Source organism: Alligator mississippiensis, chromosome 6 (genome assembly GCF_030867095.1).
Source record: "Alligator mississippiensis isolate rAllMis1 chromosome 6, rAllMis1, whole genome shotgun sequence".
NCBI classification, from domain to species: Eukaryota; Metazoa; Chordata; order Crocodylia; family Alligatoridae; genus Alligator; species Alligator mississippiensis.
In genome coordinates, this window is record NC_081829.1 from 10,655,180 (window position 1) to 10,677,944 (window position 22,765).

The window sequence follows — 22,765 nt, forward strand, 5'->3', positions numbered from 1 at the left end:
TGCAAGCATATATGCATGCTCCAGGCCCAAAGCACAAGGACCAGATAAAGTATTAGGGAGTTAACTGTTCAGGTACTTGTGCTGCGAGATTCTAACATTGTCTGAGGCACATTTGGACACCAAGACATCCCAAAACACTGGGGATGTCTGCTGCCCCGAGGTGGTCCTGTGAACCAGTTGTTCCTACATGATCCTTGGCAGCAACATCCTCTGAGGTGAGCTGCTGCCTAGCACCAAGGAAAGCTGTTATCCTGGGGCTCCCTGGTACCACACCCATGAAGTGTTAGGTTGAACCAAGGCTGGGATAGCATTTAAATAAGATTCTCTGATTGAGGGCCTATGACAGCACTTTGGGTTCACACCTTTAGTTCACACTCTTCAGCTGACAGGTCTTCCATTATTGCTGTCTGTAGGAACCAGGACACTTTAATGAAATAATTGTGGTGACCCACTTTCAAACTATCCCAAACAACAAGAGCCAGGCACATCACCTCAACTGGGGACAGGAACTTCAAAAGGGCTATGTCACAGCTGTACAGTTTAGAGTCAGGTAACAGCTCCTAGAAGACCAGAGGGATAAAAAAAACCCATCTGAAACATTCCTAGGTCTTGATGTACCTTTCTCTGGGAGAATACTCAGCACTGCTGTTCCTGAGTTGGATTATAGTGATTTCAGGCAGCTAATATTCTTAGGTCACTGACAGATGTTATATTAAAGGTGCAATGGGATCTGATGTGCGATCCCAACAATCGCACTTCTGGCCATGCCACATATGCACAGCAGGAGGTGCGATTGTGGGATCAGACCCTAATCATGCCATACTACCAGTAAAGGGGGAGTCTGGGATCATGATCCCAGGCTCAGCTACACCAGCAAATAGCAAGCTTGTCTCCTCTGTACTTCTCCAGCTGGGAGCCCTAATCATTTGATCAGCCAAAGGAGTGAAGGAGAACCAAGGGCTCCATGCATCCCCAAAGCGGGGAGCCCCCATCAGCTGACTGGGTCTCCCAGTCACAGGAGTGCATGGAACCCAAGCTCCCAGCTGTGGGACCATGCAGGAGCCAAGGGCTCTGATGTACTCTCTCAGCTGGGAGTCCTGACCAGCTGACCAGCACTCCCAGGCTGGGGAGGACACAAGAGTCTTGAAGAGCTCCAGTGTGCTCCTGGAGGCTGGAAGCGCTGGCCACACATTCAATGCAAGGTGTGATGGGAACCAGCTGTAAAAGATACTGCACATCTTTTGTGTCAATACTTGACTAGTTAATCACTTCTTAAACATAACGTCTGGCAGGGGCCTTAAGAAATATGGCTGTTTCTCACACAATTCCTACTAACGATACAAATTCCAAGACTGAGGATCTCGCACAAACAATGGACTAGACCCTGGCCCTGCTGTGCGTGACAGAACTGATAAACAGCAGTTGCAAAGCCAGCTCAGTTGTTTACCGAACAATTTCCCCTACACAGGGAATCTCTGGTTGACGCAGTGCTGTGCCTTCCACTCCAGGCATACTCTAGAATAAGGCATGCAGCCAGCGGAAAGAAGTCATGGCTGAAACAGCCACGCACTTCAGCAATCCCTGCCTGCATAAATGGCCATTTCGTGGGTGTTGCAAGTAGACACAAGTTTGAACAGCCCTGTCTGGCTCTGAGCAGGTACTTGCTGGATCCAAAGATGTAGCATGGAATTTCTGCAAAAAGAACACTTACCTTTTTCTTTTTTATAAAGGGCTTAAGGCCTTTGGATGAAGAATGTGAGATAAGAGCTAAGTACAATTAGGGTTATATAGGAACTAAATTAATTCTAAATGCTTTAAATATATTTACTTCAAAAGAGATAGCAATTCACAACAGAAGTTATATCAGCAAGCACTGTGTTGTTACAATAAATACTGTATTTCTTTAAAGATGCAGTTCTAGCATCCTGTTAAGATGTAGTCCATCCCTCATAAAAAAATCTCACCTTCAGAATCAGTGCCAGAGGCAGCAGTAGTGTTGATAGCAGCAAGAGTCCACGTGCCAGAATTAAGGCCGTCTGTGCTGGTATTTATTGCTGGGACCGAAAGAGATTTTATGGCTTCCGCTTCTACTTCAGTAATGATTTCTAGTGTTCCAAACTCACTTAAACGGAACTGTGGATAACAAGAGAAATCAAGCAAATAAAGAAGACTAACAAACAAAACAGCAGCAGACAGGCTTGAAAGAAGAAATGATAGTGCATGAGATTCAACAAGAAGCAAGTAGATCCGAGACAAAAAGTGGAATTGGCAAGAGAAATGGATTTACATACAACACAGCGTCACAAAAACATTCTTATTTTACCAGAAAAATGCCACTCCAGTGGTGAACACACACATTATTGGTCCATATGTATAGAGAAGTGACATTTATCCTAGTGTGCTTCAGATTTTTCTCTTTATGTAATTTAGATCTATGTTCACTTTAGCAAACATGCAAGAGCAAGCTGTACATCATCAAAGGGAGTAGCAATTTAGTTAAATCCCTGTTCTGAATGTTCAGGGCTAATCTGCAACAAAGAAATAGACGTTAAATGTTATTACTAAATACAGCAACTGAATTTTAAAAATCTCATAGAAAGTAGGAAGCTATCCATGTTCTTAGAAGAAGTTACTTACCAGGGATTGTAGTTCCTAGGGGAGGACTGTTCCAATGCTTGTAGAGGAGTCCTCCCCCCATCATGCCACTAGGCTTTAAAAACCTTCTACAAATGGAGTCCCAGTTTGGATGGCATGAGCACTCCCTCAAGCAGTGTGAGGAATATAAGAAGGCAGGCAGTTCTCAGCCCCTTCAGTTTCATCTGCTAACCCCGAGTCCTACAGAGAGCAATCCTCCTAGAATATGGGAACGCGCAGAGGAAACATTCTTGGTGCACAGATACTGGAAAGACTCCTCTTTCTTCTTTCATCAAGGTTGCCTCTCCATAATTCCCCTTTTGGGAGTTTAGCAAACAAAATCTTCACTGAAAAGAGGCCCTAATATGAGGATGGATCAAAGATTCTGAAGAGGCATCCATCCTCAGAAAATACTTGTCCTTTGAAGCTCAAAGTGTAAATGTTCAGCTTGCTGAATAATCCAAGAAAGAGCTCTCTGAGACATGGCCAACAGCTTGCATGGGTATATGACCTTGGGGAGGTGGAAGGGCACAAAACACATCACTGAAATGCATTTCCCCGAGACCAGGGATGTCAAAGATATGGCCCATGGGCTAGATTCCAGCCTGTAGAGCCCTATCATCTCACCCATGTGATTTCTGACCGGCTTTCCCACATGTTGCACATGATGAGCAGGGCCAGCCTGAGGCATGCCCTACATGCAATGTGTGGGGCCAGTCTGGCCCTGCATGCTGGACCCAGCACACAGACTGGTCTGTGGGCCCAATAGAGCCTGCAGCCCCAGAAAGCACTGCTTATCTAGCAAGTTGCTAAGTAGTGCCAGTAAATATGCAAAGATCACCAAACAAAAGAAGGATTTTTCCCTGACCAGGGATTAACTATCAAAATAAATACAAGCAGACATTATTTGATTTCCATAACCTCTGCAATATGCAGATGGCTACTCCAAAAACAAAACCAACTGCCAGAATTTGTTGACATTTGCAGATTGTGAATAAAAACTCTGTAGTACACTAACTTATTGGCTTTACATTCTTCCATGAATCATGATCGTTCTCCACCTAGCCTCTCCATACAAAGTTAAAAGTACTAGACCTATTCTCTCAGGCAGGTCTCCACCTTGCTCCTTTCCTCTTTTCCTCCATGTTCACAATATCGCAAGCCAAACTCCATCATCATTTTACAAAAGCCCTGCCCTATGCTCTCTTACTTGATCTAAGGCCTATATTTCTTCATAGCTCCAAACATATTGCAGTCTTTCTAAAAGAACCTCTGCCTCCTCTGCAATCCCAAAGTAACAGAGAGAACATTATTTTTATTTCAGTGAGAGCAAAAATAACGCACCCCAAAGAGATGGTAATTATATATGAGATTCTGATTGTGTTTTCTGTAAAGAGTCTTTGCATCAATTTAATGAGAAAACTACCGCTTTCCTGAAAGGGCAGAACAGCAACAGTACAATGGATTGCAGATACTATAGGCTAAATCCTCCATAGAAATGCTTATAATAGTAACAGACCAGGATTATGAGCAAAAGGTCACAAGAAGTTTCACCAGAGCTCTGATGCTCCATTAAAACCAGAGTTAACAACTGAAGAAAGGGAGGGCATTAAAGCAGTCTTATATTAAGGAACTAGCTTTCTGAAGCACAAACCTTTTTGTCCATAAATCACCGATTCTAATCCAGCCTAAATCAGTAGTGATGGAAGGTGTTACCATGCAAAGGCAGTTCAATGGCTGACCCGAGGTCTCATGAACAAGTGTGGTTCAGTCCAGTTACTGCTGACCCCCACCAGAACAACTGTGACCACTGAGAATTCTGACTTGAGGCTGAAGAATGACTAAGCCATGGAGCTGAACTCCACTCATCCCTGGAGGTGCTCCCTTCTGGCCTATGATGGGAAAGCTACTTCTGCTGCTGCCTGTGCTGTATCTGCTCTGTAGGTGAAAGAAGATTTTAATCTGCAGAAATGTCAGTGCAGCCTACTCATTAACACAAACTTTAGCTGAAAATACAAAACTGAAAGCAATGTTCCTTTGCAAGGGGCAAAAATGGAACTACAAAAAATTAACAGGAAATGCGATACCTCTGACATACACAAGGGAGTTAAAAAGAGACAAATAAAAAGAGAACTGGACAGTGAAAAACAAGGAAAAAAAATCATTTTGAAGCATAATGCTGAAGTAGACATCTTGTAAACAGTTAATAATGCTCTATTTAAACTTTGATACCATGCCCAATGACAGCATTATTTGAGGTCTAATCCTTGTAAAATTATCAAATAAATATATATGGTTCTTTTCATCCTAAGAAATCTCACAATGCTGTACACTCTACACTGTTACACGATAATCAATTAAATGCAGCCATCTCTGAAGAGGAACATTATTGCTGTTTTCAAGAACACAGCAATATTTCACAGGAGGTTTTCTTTTAGGAAGCAAAGATTAATGACTCCAACTGGAAAGTGCAAGGTTTTGAGAAAATAATAATCCAAACCACAACTTGGAAAACCACAGGTCTAGTAGGAACTCTATGAAGCCGATTCTGTCATTCCAGTTTTGTGTCAGTGTAACTCCATTGATTTTAGGACGCTATGGGGATCCAAACATTTCAGACATATGAGGTCACCTGAGCTCTTATCCTTTTGACTTCCTCCGTTACAGCACTGAAGAATTTTCTCTGTAGTTTAAATTGAAGTTTGAAACGGATTAAAGGTTTTTTAAGATAGAGTAGTGGAGGAAAACATGAAAAAAGACAGAAAAAAGACTAATGTTGTTATGAGTAGCCACTGATTTTGGATACCTAACATGAGCTGCTGGAACCGTACAGGTTCTCATCTCTAAAAATACCATATCAGGTTGTCACTGTAGGTAGTTACCAAAAAACAAAAACCTGTAACTTGTGTAAATTTGGCCTAAATGTTGGAAGTACAACTATTTTTCCAGTCATTTGTAAAAACACAGTCATCCCAGTTACTTTTTTTTGTACATCAGATATGAGAACATCAAGCCCTAAATTTTAATTATTATTTATCACAGTTATATTACAGAAACTTTCAGTAAATAAGAAACGTGTAGACAACTGACAAAAGCTGAGCCAATAATCACTGACATATGAGAGCAATCTGACCTACAGATACCAGTGAACACAGTCCTCACTCATGCCATGTTGGCTTTAATGCTATTTCTGGCCTGAATAAGGCACTGTTGAATTGGCAGGATCAGGCCATACATTTTTGTACAACAATGTAAGAACATTCTTAAATACATCCTTGAAATGATCTTTAGAAGCTCTGAACAGGAGTCAAGAGAAGGAAAAAATGACTAAGCTTCCATAAATCTCACAAGGAATTTACCATTTGATCAGTAACCCCCCAACTTTGTCTTGTCACAACAATACCTGACATGAGATAATCATTTTAAAGCAAGACTTTTTTCTAACCAAACAAAGAACATTTGCTATTGTAGTGTACTATGGAAGGTATGACTTTCTTTTTTTTTTTACCCTGTTCCTTGGTTTCTTACTTGTATGTTGCTACCTGGCAAGGTAGCAATGCCGTCTTTCCAGTCTAAGGCACCCATTACATCGAAGTCTGCAGTCGAGTTGGTGGCAGGTTTTCTCTCCGAAACATTCTGTTCCATCTTTCAGCTTAGGCTTTTAGTTTTTTAAAAAAATGTTTAAAGAAAACTAGGGACTGGGGGGGGAAAAAAAAAAGAGGTACAGAATCAACAGGCCTGCTGCTTACATTTCATGAAGGATTTAAGAGTGACGCTTATGATTCATATGGCTTTAAAAAGATGGGGAAAAAGGTCAACTTGCAATTTGCCCAGGCACTTTTAAGTATAAGTATTAAAATGCAATTCCAGGACAAAACAGTATAACAGCAAGTTGTGAGACAGCCGGTTTGGATAAGTAGTTATTGTCAACTTTACAGAGCAAAATCCTGATCTCTCTCAAATCAGTGGGAGCTTTGCCACAGATGTTAACAGGACCAGGATTTGGTTCTATGTTAACAAAGACATATGTGCACTTGTACACACACACCCAATCTTACAATATCCATCACAGTAGCATTTGTGTGCCATATACTTGGGCTGTCCAACTGGTGGCCCACAGGCTGCATGCAGTCCACAAGGGATTAACGTGCAGTCCCTGGGTTCTCACCTGGCCACCATTCTTTCCACTGCTCCAGCTGCAATAGCAGCCAGTCTTCAGACTCTCCCCTCCTCTCTCCAGTTGCTGCCTCCTGCATTTGCCCCAGGGGGAAGGGCAATGTGGCAATAGAGAGCTGAGGGTCAGTCTGGGGCCATGCCCAAGGGAGACAGGGGAAATTGAGGCCACATGCCCCAAGTGGGAATTATGCCTGCATAGTCAGTGAGTGAGGAGGTGCTCACACAGGTGTGCAGTGCAGTGTGGAGGAGCATCCACATGGCATACCTGGTGTAGCCTGCAAGGAGAGTGGCCCCCTAGGCCTTAGAAGTTAGACAGCTCTGTCCTATATAATTTTAAGAGCAATATAATTTAACTCATGCTGGCAGATCACACTGCACTGCTATGGAGCTCCTATAGTACTTACGGTCTATGAACTACTTCACTGTAACATAAAATAAAAGCCTCCTGTAGAAGCATTAGCTGAAAGCAATTTTGCTAGTTGAACTAAACATATCTGATAATAATAAAATAGCACTTTACATACATTAACAAGTTACTTGTACCTTCTTATTGCTTTGCATATGTGACCTGAATAACTCGAATACTGAAAAATTAAAACTAGTTATTAAAACATTCATATCTTTTTTTTTGAAAGGACAGCTTTATTATTTTTTCTGTCATTTCTCATTGCTTTTTCATATATACCCATGTTAAATTTAACCTGTCATGTGGAAACAGGTCTGAACTGCCTAAGGGAAATCGTACAAATCTCTCAATACAACAGATCATCTGCCTGTTATGAAAAAAAATGTTTCAGCGGAAGGCAAAAACTCACCTTTGAGGCAGGACAATTCTTGCTGTACAAGCAATCATGAATCTCCAAGATCAAGTGTCTTAAGGAGATCTGTATGTATAACTTGATGGGATGAGCTTTGGTAAATACTACTACCAACCACTTTCATTTAAAACTGAGTCCACTTCTGACATCAACGTGCAGGGTCTCACAACCTGAACATTTCCCTTAGGACTGGTTTTCTCTTAGTTAATTAAAAAATTCCAGTGAGGACAACTCCAAAAGTCTGGCAAGATTAGCACCATATACACGAATTGTAATGTGTCAGGCTGATGAAAACAGGAATCAGTTAACTAAATTAATGGTCCAATTCTAGAAGATGTTAAGCACATTCAACTCCCACCGACTTCAACAAGAGTTACAAATACCTAGGATCAGGCCCTTGAAGCCTCTAGTTAATGGCTGAGCAAAGACTCCATTAAGATAACACAGAGATCAAAAGAATATAATGCTGCCATCTGCCAAGGCCACATGGGTACAGGTATCCTTTAAGTCTTCTTTAATTTGATTCAGCCATTTCAAAAGACCTTCACAACAGTTACTATTTCATACAGACTTCTAAAGCTAGAAAGCCTGTTTGTAGTCTACAGGTTTGATGCTAGTCCCTGCAAAGATGGAAAGTATCACTGTAAGAGGTGTCATTTATCAAATTCACACTTTAAATATAAAGGATTTCTAACAACAACTAATGCCCTCAAGCCTAGGCTGAGGATGCGCTGCTCTAGCCAGAGGACACGAATTTTAAACAGGGTCAAAGTTTACATTTGATACAATTTTTGTTGGTGGTATCAAAGTATCATTATTTAATTTGGTGATGGAGTGTTACCCCCTAAACCAAGCCAGAAACAGACAACTGAATCTCCTAGGGTCTGTTTTCTATTCCTATTTCTATTCCTGTCACTAACAGTATGACCCACCTCAGGCCTCAGCCCACCCTGTACTAAAATGTAAGGTAACAATACAGAACTACCTCATATAAGGATTAATTATTGCTTGTTACAGACCTTTGGATCTAAAGCATTGTGCAAATGCTTGATGTCATCCCCCGTTCCCCCCATTCCAATTTTAGCAGCCCAGTGCTGCAAAATCCAGAACGCTCCCAACAGTCAATGGGATTTGGGGGCCACAACAAAAAGCATCTTTTAGGATTTGGTCTCAGGCCAGTGGCAGCGTTCTCACTGGAGTAGAGAGCTTTGAAGCCACTTAGCTTAAACTAACTCTTTCAAAGCTGTTCTATGTGAACTGTTTAAAACCAAACCAGGCAAAGCATTAGAAAAAACACAATATATGGAATAATCTTGTACTTGCCAGCCGGGACTAGATAAAATAGGCCTTTTTCATCTCTACATTTTATAAATCTAGTTAAAAAAAAAAACCTAGAAAAATATAATAAATTACTTTTCTTATAATGTTCCCTTTATAATGTATTATCAGTATAATCTATAATAAAACCAAGATAGCCTAATAAAAGGAAACAAAATGAGCAATTAAAAGGCAGCAGAAACCAACTAGAAAAATTAGAAAAACTTTAGTCATAAGAACTTTTCCCATTTGCCCCAGTTTGTGATGGTTTTTCTTTTAATTCAGAAACATTACAGTGCTAAAAGAATGAGTGCTCTATAATTACAATTTACAATACAGCGAAGCTAGGGTGAAAAATTTAGCTGTAAATAGTTAGGTCCAATTCATAAACTGACCAATAAATGACATACTGGCAGATATAACAGAAGCACAGATTTTGCACTTTACCTTTTTTTGGGGTGGGGGGGGTGGGGGGGGTAAAAAATTTCAAAATTTTATCTTGTTTCTGATCCTGATCCTCGATACTGTCTTGGGCGAGAATAGACAGCCAAGGACCTTCAAAGGTGCTGGGCATTTGTAACTTCCACTGTTTCCATTAACGGCAGTTATGGGTGCTTATTGCCTCTGAAAATAAACCTAACTTCAAGCAAACAAGTTTTTAAATTTGGTACGTCTCATCCTATTCATGAAATGAAAACAAGTTAATACAAAGAGTTCTGGCAAAGCTGTTAGGCTTAGCTAATATTTGCTCTAAGTGCTTTACATACAAATCTATGTAAGGTCTAATAATACTTAAGACCTTCAGGGAAAGGAGCCACTTTCAGCAAGTTCCAATTCACACATTATTAGCCTGATTCCTCACTACACAGGGATGTCCCTGTAGCTGCACCAGTGTAAAACTGAAGCAGTGTGATGGGGAAATAGATTCAAAGACTTCAAGTCAAGTAATTACAGTATAAAATTCTCAGCCCCTCTGGCTAAGCTTCCATACAAGGGGAGGCAGACTTCCACTGAAAAATACTGTGTCAAGAAAACCATCTGATAGTCTGTTGTCCTGGGAATAATCAACTTATAAATATCCTTTCTTTCCAAAAATAGAATGGGGAACCTAGCTGAGCTGGTCATTTTATTTCATAGAATAAATCTACTAAAAAAGCAAGAGTTCAGAAAGGTCTTTGTCTTCCATGATTGACTGTCTGAAAGCTCCATATTACCTCAATTTCTTATGAAACTTATTTAGAGTATCTAACAATTGCCTAGCACACAATGCCAATAATTGAGTCTTACACAGCCAGTAGAAAACTAAATTACAGTTTAAACAGAAGTAAAAAAACCGCTTAGACTTTCTCCTAGGAGCAGCTACTCTAGTCTCAAAAACTGTCTTGCAAAATAACACAACACAAAAATCGTTTTCCTGTCCTTACTCTAACAATAATTAAAGATTACCCATAAAAATTATTTCTCACCCTGGACAAGTAATATTTTGTCAGGTTAAACTGGTCTTACTATCAGGAAAACTAACTTTATAACCAGCATCATCAGGCTAGCCGGAAATGGAGCCCGCAATGGAAACAGATCTGCACCAATAGTTCAATAAAAAACCTCAGCAGTCATCAGCAAGCATGCACTGCGCAAGTACAATACTGTTGCTCTTGCTGTCTTCTGCATCAATGCACAAGAAATCCAGGCTACAACCTAAAATTTTACTCCAGAGTCGGCCTCCGTTCATTATCCTTTTCATTGCTTTTCAAGTTCTCAGCAGGGGAAAAGAAGAGTCCCATTTATGAAAACAAAAGCAAACAAAATGTTACTAGTTTGAAAGACTAAAAAAAAAACACAAAAAAAAAGATGGGCTCGGGGATAGGGGTATGCTCCTGTGGTTAAGACACTTGGTTGAGACTTAGAAGAACAAATTTGTTCCTACCTCTTCCATAGATGCCCTGAAAGCAAACCACTTTACCTCTCTGTGTTTCAGTTACCCACCTGGGAAAAGCTTACCTCCCAAGAACCGTATGAGGCTAAATTAAAATCAGCATGATGCTCAGATACTGTAATGTTGGAAGATTAATAAAATAATACCAGATGCCATTTGATACTAAGTACAATTTATAAGCTCAGGAAACAATACTATATGAGCATGTTTCTAAACACAACAAATGAGCTTAATCTGGCAGTAAAACAGGACCAGCTCTGTAGTCCACAGAGCTCTCTTAAAAGCTACTGGTCAAACATTCACTTATGTTAGCTGACAGAATCAAAGCTCCAAGATAAGCAATAACTATACTCCTGAGGAAAGCAGAAAATCTCTCTCTCCCCCCCCAGCCCCACCTCCCTTCCCTTTCCCCCTCCCTTTCCTCTCCAGCCACAAGCCACTTTATATTACAGGAACATTTCAGTAAGCAAGGTAGCAAAAAAGAAAGCATATGTCAAGTCAGGTGGAGCAAATGCGATTCCAAGGGTCAGTGTTTCAATGCCCCAATTCACACATTTTCTATTCTGTTCTTCAAGTCTCTTCCCGTTAAGTTCCCTTCAACACGTGATCATTTGCTTTGCTACCCTTCTCTTCAGATTTGTATAACAAGTTGAAGTTAACTTGAAAGCAGTCTTTTTCCTGTCTTTTTTGTTATAGGAACTCAATGAAGCATTCAGTGCTATACTGAAAAACATATTTCAGTCTATTCCCAGCAGAAGAGGAGAGAAGTAGTGGACGGTATAAAACACATTTGTGTGTCCACAGAGTTAACAGTTTGTGTTCAGCTACTGTACGTGAAGAACAGCAGCACACACTGCATTAATTTTATTTTTTATGACTTGCATTAAAGTGTTATTCCTGTTGGGGCTCTTTTTCTGATTGAAAGAGTTTGATTTTTTAATGCTCACAAAAGATTACAGATTGGCAATTATGAAAAAGAAATCCCTCTACTTAACTACAAAACAAGCATAGTACAAGCAGTAGCACCACAAGCTCGCCTTAAAAATATGCCTGAAAAGATCAGCCACTGGGGCGGGGGGAGGGGACAACAGGAAAATGTAATAGTGGTCCAACTAGTTCCAGTCTCCTTACTGAAATGGTCATCAAATGGGCCATTTGTACTTAAAAACAATTACATATTTTATAAGTTTCAGCCAATGTAGCATGAAACTTACAGAGACACACCTGGAAACAGGTGTTTGGGCCCCTCTACACATGCACGTAAAGGGGCATAATCCACCCAATTGTGCCTCCTGCTATGTCACACGTGCATGGCAGGAACCATGACTGTGGGATCGTGCATTAGTGCATCACGCCTTTACCTGCACGTGTAGAGGGGCCCAAACACCTGTTTCCAGTTGTCTCTCTCTAAGTTTCATGCTACATTGGCTGAAACTTATAAAATATGTAAAAAACCCTACCCTGTTTTTTGAAGGGAAAACAAATATTTAAACGGATGCATTTAAATTCAATGGAGCTACAAGTTAGCGACATCACAATGAAATATTACCCCATTACACGTGCACATAATTAAAGTGAATAATTGAAAATAATTAGTGAGTCCATCCTACAATAAGAGAATGCCATTATCCATATTATTTCGTTGCCCTTAAATATTTCTAAACTTACAATAAACACATATTGATATATGTTTCCATATAAAAAGGTCAAGGAAATTGCAAAGCTTTATGCTAGTTATTTTTTCCTATGTTTTAAGCCCACTTTATTAAATTATGTTTTTGCTGAAGTTCATCTCATATATCCTCTTGAGATGGCACATATAAAATTAATCACATAAAAATATCAGTTTGGAGGGGAATAATACAACTGCTCAATGTTCAATTTTGGAATAATTGCTTTTTAATGTATGCCAAACAGACATTAATAGCAACTGTTCTTTACAAGATTGAAATAATTCACCTTCAGGCCAAATATGAAAAAAGTATTTTAAAAATAGAAGAAACATTTACAGAATTAATCAAAGTAAGACTAAAAAAGTAACGGCATTTTAATGTGTGTAAATACATAGGATGGTCATTTAAATTTATTTGACTTGAAGTCAATAACTAAAATTAATCTAAGCACCTACATTCTATAGCTGCTCAATGAAAATTGCAAAATGGATTTTTTTTTCTAATAGCTATTTCCTAAATTGTTTGGTGGTAGAATGCTGTAAAACTGTTCGTCTCAGATTTAGCACTACAGTACTAAAATCTGAAGAAATTAAAGTAAAACCTGGCACAGATGGTGATATAAAAAAATCCCAAACTTCATATGACTATATAGAAAAAAAAAAGACCCCCCCCCAATAAAACAGCAAATGCCTTCTCCACATTAAATACCACAGGAATCTGAAAAGCAGTTGTTGCTATTTCCAGAAAAAGTTGCATCCAAAACAAACCTCCCTAAAGAAAGACACTATTCCTTGGCTGAGTGTTTTCTTTACAGATTATAATATATATTTTCATATTCTTTCCTAGTTTTTAATATTTTATACATGGGCACACACACTATTTGATCTCCCTCCTTTACTCATTTAAGGCTTAAGCAAATCATGATATAACACTATATTTTGAAGCTGAGGAAACAGTGACGAGGAGATACATTTACACAATCAATAATATTATGTTACCATAGAAGGGCCCCATTCAGCATTTAAGCACATAGTCCTATTAAGCTCTAATGGACATTATACATACTTAAAGTTAAACTGCATGTTTAAAAGCTTTACTAAATGAGTCTTATAACTGGCTCCTTTTATAAAGAGACCAGATCAATGACTGTATTATGTCTTATAATTTACCTTTCTGTTTAAAAAGGTTAAGCCCAGTTCTGGACCCTGCTCCAAATTACATCTGCTTCTTTCCAGTGACTGTTTAATGTAAAATGTATATAAAATTATATGCATAGGAAGGACAAGATACACATGCATATGCAAAGACGAGAACCCAGGACTCTCCTCCTTGATGTGAATGCCCTAAAACTAGGGGCTGGCAACTTTAGCACCCCCATGGGCCAGAGCTTGCAACCTGGTAGGGCTCCACAAATCTGATCAGCCCCCCACTCCTCTGCCTGTCAGCTCAAGTGCCCTGTGCCTCCCCTTGTTGCAGTTACCCAGCCCCTCTGCTGTGAGGGCAAATGCAGGCATGAGCGAGCAGCAGGGAGGGCTGCGGAGGAGATGGATGGTTCTGCACAGGTGTGTGCCACCCAATCCCCTGTGCTAGGTTGGACTTTCTAAGTCAGCTCTAACCTTTTCACAGACCAAATCTGGCCCACGGGCCAAAGGCTGCCAAACTCTGCCCTCATCACTAGGCCTGCTTGGCAGCCACGTAATTGGGCCCTGAGGAATTTTATGTCCCATTCTCCAAATTGTGTGACTCGCCATGCCAGACATGCACTCTAGCTGCACCTACCACACACACGGAAAAGGTAGCAGGGGAACCAGGAACTCCCTACTCCAAGTGGTTGGGAACTTTAAAAAGTGGGCTTGCAACTGGGGATCCCAACAGCATGCCTGCTTTTTAGAAGCCCAGGGTGCCATGAGCCTGACACCAAGTAGCCTTTCCCTGATTTTGGGCTCATGACATCCTGAACTTTTAAAAAGCAGACACGTGCTCAGAGCCCCAAACTGAATTCTGGCCATTTTTTTTTTTAATTCCCTGGGCACCATAAGCCCAACAAAGGGATGAGGCTCCCCAGTGTCAGACTCACGGTGTCCCACACAGTACAGCAAGGGATGGGGGAGCTCCCCCAACCCCCAATACATGCACTGGATTAAAGAGAGGCCTACCATGAGCAGCAGGGACAGGGGACTCCCTCATCCCCAGCTGCTAGCACATGGCAGTTCTTTACATGGAAGCATGCAGGTGGGGATGAGGAACCATCCCCCATTCCCAGCTGTACTGTGCCAGATGCCTCTTTAAATGGGCATGTACAATTGCAGACGGGAGAAGCTCCCACACCTCTGCTGTGCACCCATTTAAAGAGGCCCAGTGTCCCAAGACCCAGAGCTGACCTTGGGATACAGCTGGAGGCAGCTGGGTTTCGGATCCAAAACTGCCCCCTGCCCAATCCTGTGGAATGGGCAGGGGGCAGCTTTGTCCCACACCCCAAGCCTGCTGTGAGCCAGATCTGGAGTTTCAGCTGAGTGTCAGAATCTGTTACTGGATAGTCCTGTTTCAGGCCTGATCCTGAGGATCAGGTAGGGGAAGACTGTGTTCCAGGTCCTGAACCTGCCCCATGCCCTGAGGCTCCTAGACCTAGCACCTTAAAGAGCCTTACTCTTCAGCCCTAGGGGGATGCAGGACAAAGCAGCAAACCTGCTAGGTCATGGCAAGCCTAGATCCAGATGCCAACAGTGACTGTCAGCATTGGAAGGACCAAGGCAGCTTCTGGCCAGGTTTCAGACCAGGGATCCCAATGCTGACAATCAGCTGACTGTCAGCATTGGGATGTCAGGACATGCCACAAATTCAGTTTTTGACTCCACACAAACCGCACAGAAATGTTCCATATATTTTGTGGAATATTTTGTGGCTGGTTTGCCATTTTATGGCACCAGAAATTTAATGAATGGATGACACATGTCTATTTATGGTTCAATTAATATGTTAGCTCCATCTTACACTATCTTTTCTTGGCCTCATGAATCTTGAATTCTTTTAGAAAATGTTTGTCCTCAAGAAATGTGTTCCACTAAACCATTGTACCAACTAGTGCTGTTGCAAGATGTGCTGAATCCCCTTTGGGTCCACTGCCTTCTAAACCAGGGAGCATACCCAGAAGGTACGTTTATTAAATGCCAATAAATCCTGAGAGGCAGAGCCTAAGAGTGCATGTGCAGTGCCATGCTAAGACAGCTACATCAAGGATCAGCAACCAACATCACCTTTAGTTTGGGCAGTGCTACGCTGGAAGTACTTTGGCTAGCTCAGTGCAGTGCTGCACATGTATGATACTGGTGCTGTATTGGGATGATATTGTCCCAATTTGTCATGCCATAATTTTAGTGGCTTCAGCTAGAGCTCTCTCCTTAGACATTTATCCTGGGGTGACCATGAACCTAGGACATCTATGTCATGGAAAGCACTCCAGCCACTGGGATACAATATCTCCTACCACCACCACCATCTCTGATAGCCATGTTTGAAAAAGAAAGCAGAAAATACTGAATTTGTAAGATATCTAAGGCTATGAGATTCAGGCATCACCAAGTCCAGTTTCTGGACTCCAACGGAGCTTATATGCTAGGCTAGGCTCTTTTTCTACTTGGCCCGGGGCAAAAATGCACATGCAGGCACTTAAGGACCTTTTGTGATAGACTATGTGCTGATTGTGATATGTCTGTGTTAACTGTTCACATTGTTACATAGTATCATATGACTCAGTTTATCTCCTTGGCCTTGAAACGGTGGGGTCCTCAGGGATGGCTCTGGCTACGGCTATGCCTATGGCTCTGTGACCGTGCCAATGTTGCCTAACGGGAAGCCTTTTCCTCACCTGCCATGTCTTACTGGTAATTATAATAAATAGGGAGGCTGCCCTCAAGTTTATGTTTGGGCATGGTCCTGATGGACCCCACTGAACCCTGTGCGTTCTTGGGCCCCTTTTTGGGTCCCACTCAAAATGGATGCCTCATGGGACACCCTCAGCCTTATGGGCTAGATGCATGGCTCCAAAACTACCCTTTTACCACGTCCCAAGCCTCACAGATGGTATGTAAATGCCTTGATGTAGCTCAGCCACTCCTTCGTCACTGGGCTCTCTGTGGCCCTGTCTCTGCGCCCACACTGGCGCTGCGCCTGCTGGTGCTGGGGTCTCCACATTGTAGTGCGGCCCCAATGAGGCCTCCTCCTCCCCAGTAGCCTCCGTCTGGTCCACTGGTTTATAAACAGCAGCCAAAATATGAGCTCCTGGGCTATAACATAATACAACCAGTTCAGGGTACGCTCTGTCCCTTTCAAAGAGTCAAGCTTCCTCCCAAGCATTAAATGCCTTGTAGCCCAGGGTACCTGGTGAATTTCTGGAGCCCCATTAGTCCTACAGGCTGCATATCAGACGACCACAGCATCTCTGGGCAATTCTTCTCTACCTGGCTGCTGCCAGAGAACTAGCCATTACTGGCCTCAGCCCTGAGGTTTGTGTGTGCCCAGGGCCCTGCCTTCTTCCGGTCAGCTGACTGGGTGCAGGTGCAGGCTAATTCCCTTGTTATCCTGCTGCCATAGTAACCTACACCTTTGGGGTTTCTGCTTGGCTCCTAGGGCCCTCTGCCTAGACAATTTCTGCTCTTAAAGGAGCAGGCGCTTTAGTGCCCTGCAATAGGCCTGTGCACAGGGAAAGAGAGTGTGAAAGCCAGGGCTGGCTAGGTGCAGGACAGAGACAGGATGTACCTTTCGCAGCACCAGTTGGAATGACTTTATTAGACATAACAAGAAAGGTGAGATGCCCAACATCCAGAAGGGGTCAAGATAAACATGACAGCAGGAGAGCAGGCTGGAAACAAACAGCCTGGCAACTGCTCTCAGAAGAGTTTGGGAGACTAAGAGAAACAGAAGCTCTGGGGAGCAAGAGAGACTGGAAAGAGAACAGATGAGTATTTGCTGCCCAGGCTGGACTGGGGACAGAGGGACTACTTAACCCCTCTGGAGGAGACAGAAAACCCCATGCTGGCTGACCTATGCCCCAATAAATGCCTTTACTGAAGAGATTGTTTGCTGTGCTGCTTGGGATTATGGGTTATGCTAGGTCATCCCAAGAGGAAGGGAAGTCCTTCTCTCAGGAGCAGAACTGGATGCTCACTCCTGGAGCCAGTGCTACGGAGAAGGAGGGACGGTGAGAGACCCAAAGGCTGAGGTCTCCAAGTGGGAAAGAACTTGGGTTCCTCTCTTACTCAAGAAGCCAAGTCTAGGCTGTTTTTAAGGGGTACAGACAAGGCCACAGGAGGCCTGAGCAAGCAAACCTTGAAGGGCACTCTGTGACACCTTTCCAGCTTAACAGCGTGCTATTGATTTAGACACCTCCAGGTTTAGACAGAAGCTGAAGCAGGGAGAGGATGCCATCACAGTTTTGGACTTCTATTTAAGTTTTTTTTTTTACATCTTGCCCCTAGTGTTTTAAAAAACAGCGTTAAGACTATATTAGTCTGCGGTGTCTCAAACGAGCCAATATATTTGGATCAAAACTTGTGGCAGAGGATAACACTCTGTCCCTGAACCCGACATCTTTACTCATGTTGAATGAATGAGTCAAGTCAGCAGCAGCAGACCCCCCTCAAAGCATTACAGAAGCAGTTCTAATTGGAAGCCTCTCTCATAGCCGAAAGCAACATACCGAAAAGATGGGAGTTTGCACCTGGTTGAAACAGAACAGAATGATATAATGCAACGGGTGTGCTGCAAGGAGAGAGTCCCTTGTTAGGAAGATAAGGAAATACATGTTGATGGGATTTGGCAAGTGTTCCTGGTTTCATATGCTATGATTTTAATCTATTAAATTTTCAAGTTCTTCCATGGTCTCTCAGATGAAAAAGGTCCGTTATGCTGGTTAAAAGTTAGAAGTCAAGATATTCTTGCTTCCCATGCCCCTACAACCTCACCCAAAACCAGAAAGTGGAGTCATGCAGAATAAAAAAAATATAGGGAAGAAGTGACAAATCAAGTCCATGCGAGCAGGGCATGGTGAAAGAAGTGGATGGGAGAAGGCTGGGACAGACATCAGGGATGTCAGGGTGGCTGCCACATGGGACAGACCAAATACTGCATGATTAAAAAGACACTATACACATCCTGGATCTTGTCCACCAAAGAGGGTTATTTACTATCCAGAATTCCTGGTCTCCTGTTGCATTGGCTCCCCAATCCCCTTTGCAGGAGGTAAATGAACATACGCAACACAGCTCTGAAAAGCAGTGACAGTTGGGATGGACTGTTTTAGTAGATTACTCGGATTATATGTCCTCAATGAACAAGTGAACAGCCCCCAGGGGATCAACTGCCTCCTTTCAGCCAATAAATACAATTGCAACATACAAATTAACTCTGCTGTCACTCGACTTCCTTAGAAATAACCTTCACTTTCAACAAAATCCTGCCTTCTTGCTGAAATAAATTATGAGGATTAAAATTGTTTTTAAAATTATAATTTAAATAGTTTGAGACAGAAATGCCCTATGAATCACATGCATATATTTTTGTTCTGCTTACACTGAAATCTCTTTTAATCTTCTACTCAACAACAACAAATAAATATATATTCTAGGAAAGAAAGTATTTTGTCTGTAAATTGACTTGCCCTCTGGAAAATAACTGTCAAATTTAGAAACAAACTGAAACCAAGGGGTTTAAAAACAACACAATTTTGAGCTAGGAATTAGACTAGCTAATTAGACTGCATGCCCATACACCGTGTGAGGTACACTCATGCTCATTATCGATCTTTACCTTGCTATGTATTTATAATAAAACAAGACAAAGGGAAACCTTTCTGCATAGTCCAGCAACTATTTATACTGGAACTCTTTTACACGACTCAAAACCTGGGCTCAATTTTGACACTCAGACTCGTGCTGAAATACAGCTCATTCTACACAGACTCAATGTTAATAGGACTTCTTGCCACTTCAGCTCAACCTGACCCACACAGGACACAAATGATCAATTGAGTTTTTATTTTATAAGAAGCTAGTCCTGCAAACAACATTGTGAACCATTTCTTAATTACTATGTTACTCTATTGCGCCAAGTCCTATATAAGAATATAGACCATGACAATTCCTACCCAGAAAAGTTCGTTTTCTAAACAGACAAAAGTTGGATGGGGGAAAACACAGAAACTGAAAAGAAAACCCACGGAAGAAAACATCAAGCCCAGCAGCATTTCTAAAATCAAACACCAGCTCTGTCTCGCTTATACATATTTTTAAAATTGTATTAAGTCATTCAAAAAGCTGATAACAACCGAAGAAGGGATCTTGTGCAATTCTGCATAAAGCTTCCATTCTCTATGCCTTAAACTTAACTGCACACCCAATGTGTGTTTTTGCTGATCTACTCAGTATTTGAATAAATTATACTAAGTAGCTTCATATTAAAAATGTAATCTTACTCCTCCCAGCACCAAACATCACAAAGAGGTCCCTACACCATGTACTCAGCTTCATCAAGAGCTCTGATAATTATTTCTGCATTAAATATATCTCCCTCTTCATCTGGCACTGGTCTTCTCTCCCTTCATAAAAACTTTCCTCTGTGAAATCCTATAAAATATGAACTTTCATTTCTACCCAGGAGGACTTTTACAATCTTTTCTCCAATGCCTGATGAAGGGTGTTTGTGCCCGAAAGCTTGCAATGAAAGACATTTTTTTTGTTAAAAATCTTGTCGGTCTCATAAAAGATATCATCTCTACTACGGGTCCTGATTTCATAAAAACCTTGATATTTTTGGTTCGAGCACCTCTTCCTCAGCAGATTCTCCTTCTAAAAAAAGCCCCTCAATAGAGCTGACACAGGGGAGAAATGCTTTCCAAATCTTTTTCGTCTCACTCGACCTTCTCCCAGCTCGCTCTCTCGCTGTTATTACTTTCCAACCCATTTAAAAAAAAAAAAAAATCTCTTGGAGTCCAGGCGCTGGCCCGCATACAAGGACAAAAAAAGGACATGTAACACCTGTGGCAAAAGCAGTGACCACGAGCGTAGCCACATTGCATATCACCATGAATAATACAGATGAATACAAAAGCATAGCCGCACCGAATATAATCATTAATAATAAAGTATAGCTGCATCAAATATAATAATAATTCTTGCATGATAATTGTATGATAATAGAGGGATCAAAAAGCCCCAACAGAATAAATCTCTGCTTTCTATGAAAGGCTCCAAGATTCATTGCTCGAAGCGAGCGGGGCCCACGCGCACATTCAGGGGCGCTGTCACCAGTGTTTCACGCCACGCACGTGGTGGCGATCACGGCCCTCCCCCGCGCCCCACGGGCACCCCGCTCCCTCCGCGGCCCGCCACAAGATGGCGGAGACGGCCAGGCCCCGCCCTCCAGCAGGCCCCGCCCCCGGTTTAACCGTTGAGGGGGGGGTGGCCTTGCCTCTGTCGCATCCGCGCCCGGCAGCTCCTGCCCGGTCCCGGCGCTCACCTCCGCCTCTTCCTTCCTTCCTTCCTTCCTTCCTTTCTTCCTTCCTTTCTTTCTCCGCAACTCCTGGGACAGTTTGTTACCAGAGGGGCCCGGGCAGCCACGCGCATGCGCGGCCGCTCGGCGAGGGGCGGGGGTCCTGGGGGCGGGGCCTTGGGGGCGGGGCGAGAAGCACCTGCGGGCCAGGCTGTGTCCTGCCAGAGGGGTGAGAGGTGAGTTGCTGCTGCCGCCTCTGCCATGCCAGGGGGTGTTTGCTCTCCCCAGAAAGTAGATTTTTGTGCATTGTTCACAAAGACCAACGCCTCTGTGTGGAGGTGCGCTGGTTTGCTAAATGGATACGTCAAGTTTTTAAAAAAAAAATATCTATGCCATCAACTCGGCAAAAAGTCGGAAGGGATGGGCACGGTTCTTTGGGTAGACGCGAGCTCCTCTATTAGACCGAGTGGGGAGTTGGAAAAACAAATTTGTGGCACGCTTTCGGGCGTGGTTGCCCTTCCTGAGGCAAAGGGAGTGTCTTGGAGTCTCCGAGCAGCAGAGACTCCCCGTGCCTGAAGAAGGGCGACTGCGCCCAAAAGCTTGCCACCAACTTTTTGCCAACTACAGGCAGTCCTCCGACTTACGACACAACTGGTTCCTGAAAACAGATGGGCTGAGCCTGAGAAGGCTAGAGCCTGGACAGGTGGGGTGCCACCCCCTTCGACCCTACTCCTGGACCTACCTGTGACCTGGCTAGCTGGCATATACAGGCAGTCCTCAGACTTACAACACAACCGGTTCCTGAAAACCACGTCTGAAGTCGTTGTAACTCGGAACCAATTTTCTCATAAGAAACAATATTATAAATGGGGGGTTGGTTCCTAAACCAAGATCCAATACCCTATTTTCACCAAAAATACTCCAGAATGTTGTACATTCTCAATTATAGATGAGTACTATAGCTACATTAATGTATTTATATTGTAAATAGCAATTATATTGATTTGGAAGGACTTCTTTGAGGTGACTTAGCTGATCTTTTTGAAGGGCTCTTGGCTGGAGTCTCGGCTGCAGGTTTTTCTGGAGTCCTGCCTGCTTTCTTAAAGGCAGTGTCCAAGGAAGTTTGGACAGACGTTCTCCAAGGAGAACGTCTGTCCAGGGAGATGCTCCCTGGATATCTATCTATCTATCTATCTATCTATCTATCTATCTATCTATCTATCTATCTATCTATCTATCTAGCGAGATGTAACTCAATATATTTGAGTTACAATGTTTTCCACTTACAATTTATAAACATTGTAAGTGCGAAACATTGTAACTCAAAACGTTGTAAGTCTCAGACTGCCTGTACTCAGTTGGTCTAATACAGGGTACCTGGCACAGGTGCCAGAGTGTGGCAAGCAAAGGCATTTTGCTTGGCACACATGCCACAGGGCAGATGGCAGGAAAGGGGTTGGGGCTGTGCTGCTATAACAAGGATTGGCCCGCTCATGGCTCCCCCACTGTCTGCCCCTGGCACACCAACACCTTACAAGTCAAGGTTGTGGGTGCTTTTGACACTGCCCAAAAACATTCCTTCCCGCCAGGGTGCTGTGAGTCTAAGTCCAGGAAAGACTGTGAAGCAGTCAGATACCCCTTCAGCAGGGCCATGTGAGTCTTTCAGGCCTAAGCTCCATTACACAGTTCTGCCAGCATAGCTGTGCTGGTGACAGGTTTGAAAGGATCAT

General features: G+C 42.6%; 1 protein-coding gene across 4 annotated transcripts in view; it reads right to left on the minus strand.

Annotated features, from left to right (window-relative positions):
• The window catches only part of LOC102560930 (lethal(3)malignant brain tumor-like protein 3), a 99,631-nt gene extending 78,442 nt beyond the window's left edge, over positions 1-21,189 (minus strand). The window contains exons 1-3 of one of the 4 annotated variants that reach the window (XM_019488685.2): positions 21,063-21,172; positions 6,163-6,332; positions 1,965-2,133 (exon numbers count right to left, since the gene is read on the minus strand). In XM_019488685.2, coding sequence (XP_019344230.1) covers positions 1,965-2,133; positions 6,163-6,279 — 286 coding nt within the window. In that variant the 5' untranslated portion in view covers positions 6,280-6,332; positions 21,063-21,172. Of the gene's footprint in view, positions 1-1,964; positions 2,134-2,323; positions 2,440-6,162; positions 6,333-21,062 lie in introns of those variants that run through there. The other 3 variants (XM_019488693.2, XM_019488704.2, XM_019488697.2) reach the window with 3 other exon arrangements.
• Positions 21,190-22,765: the final 1,576 nt, after the last annotated feature.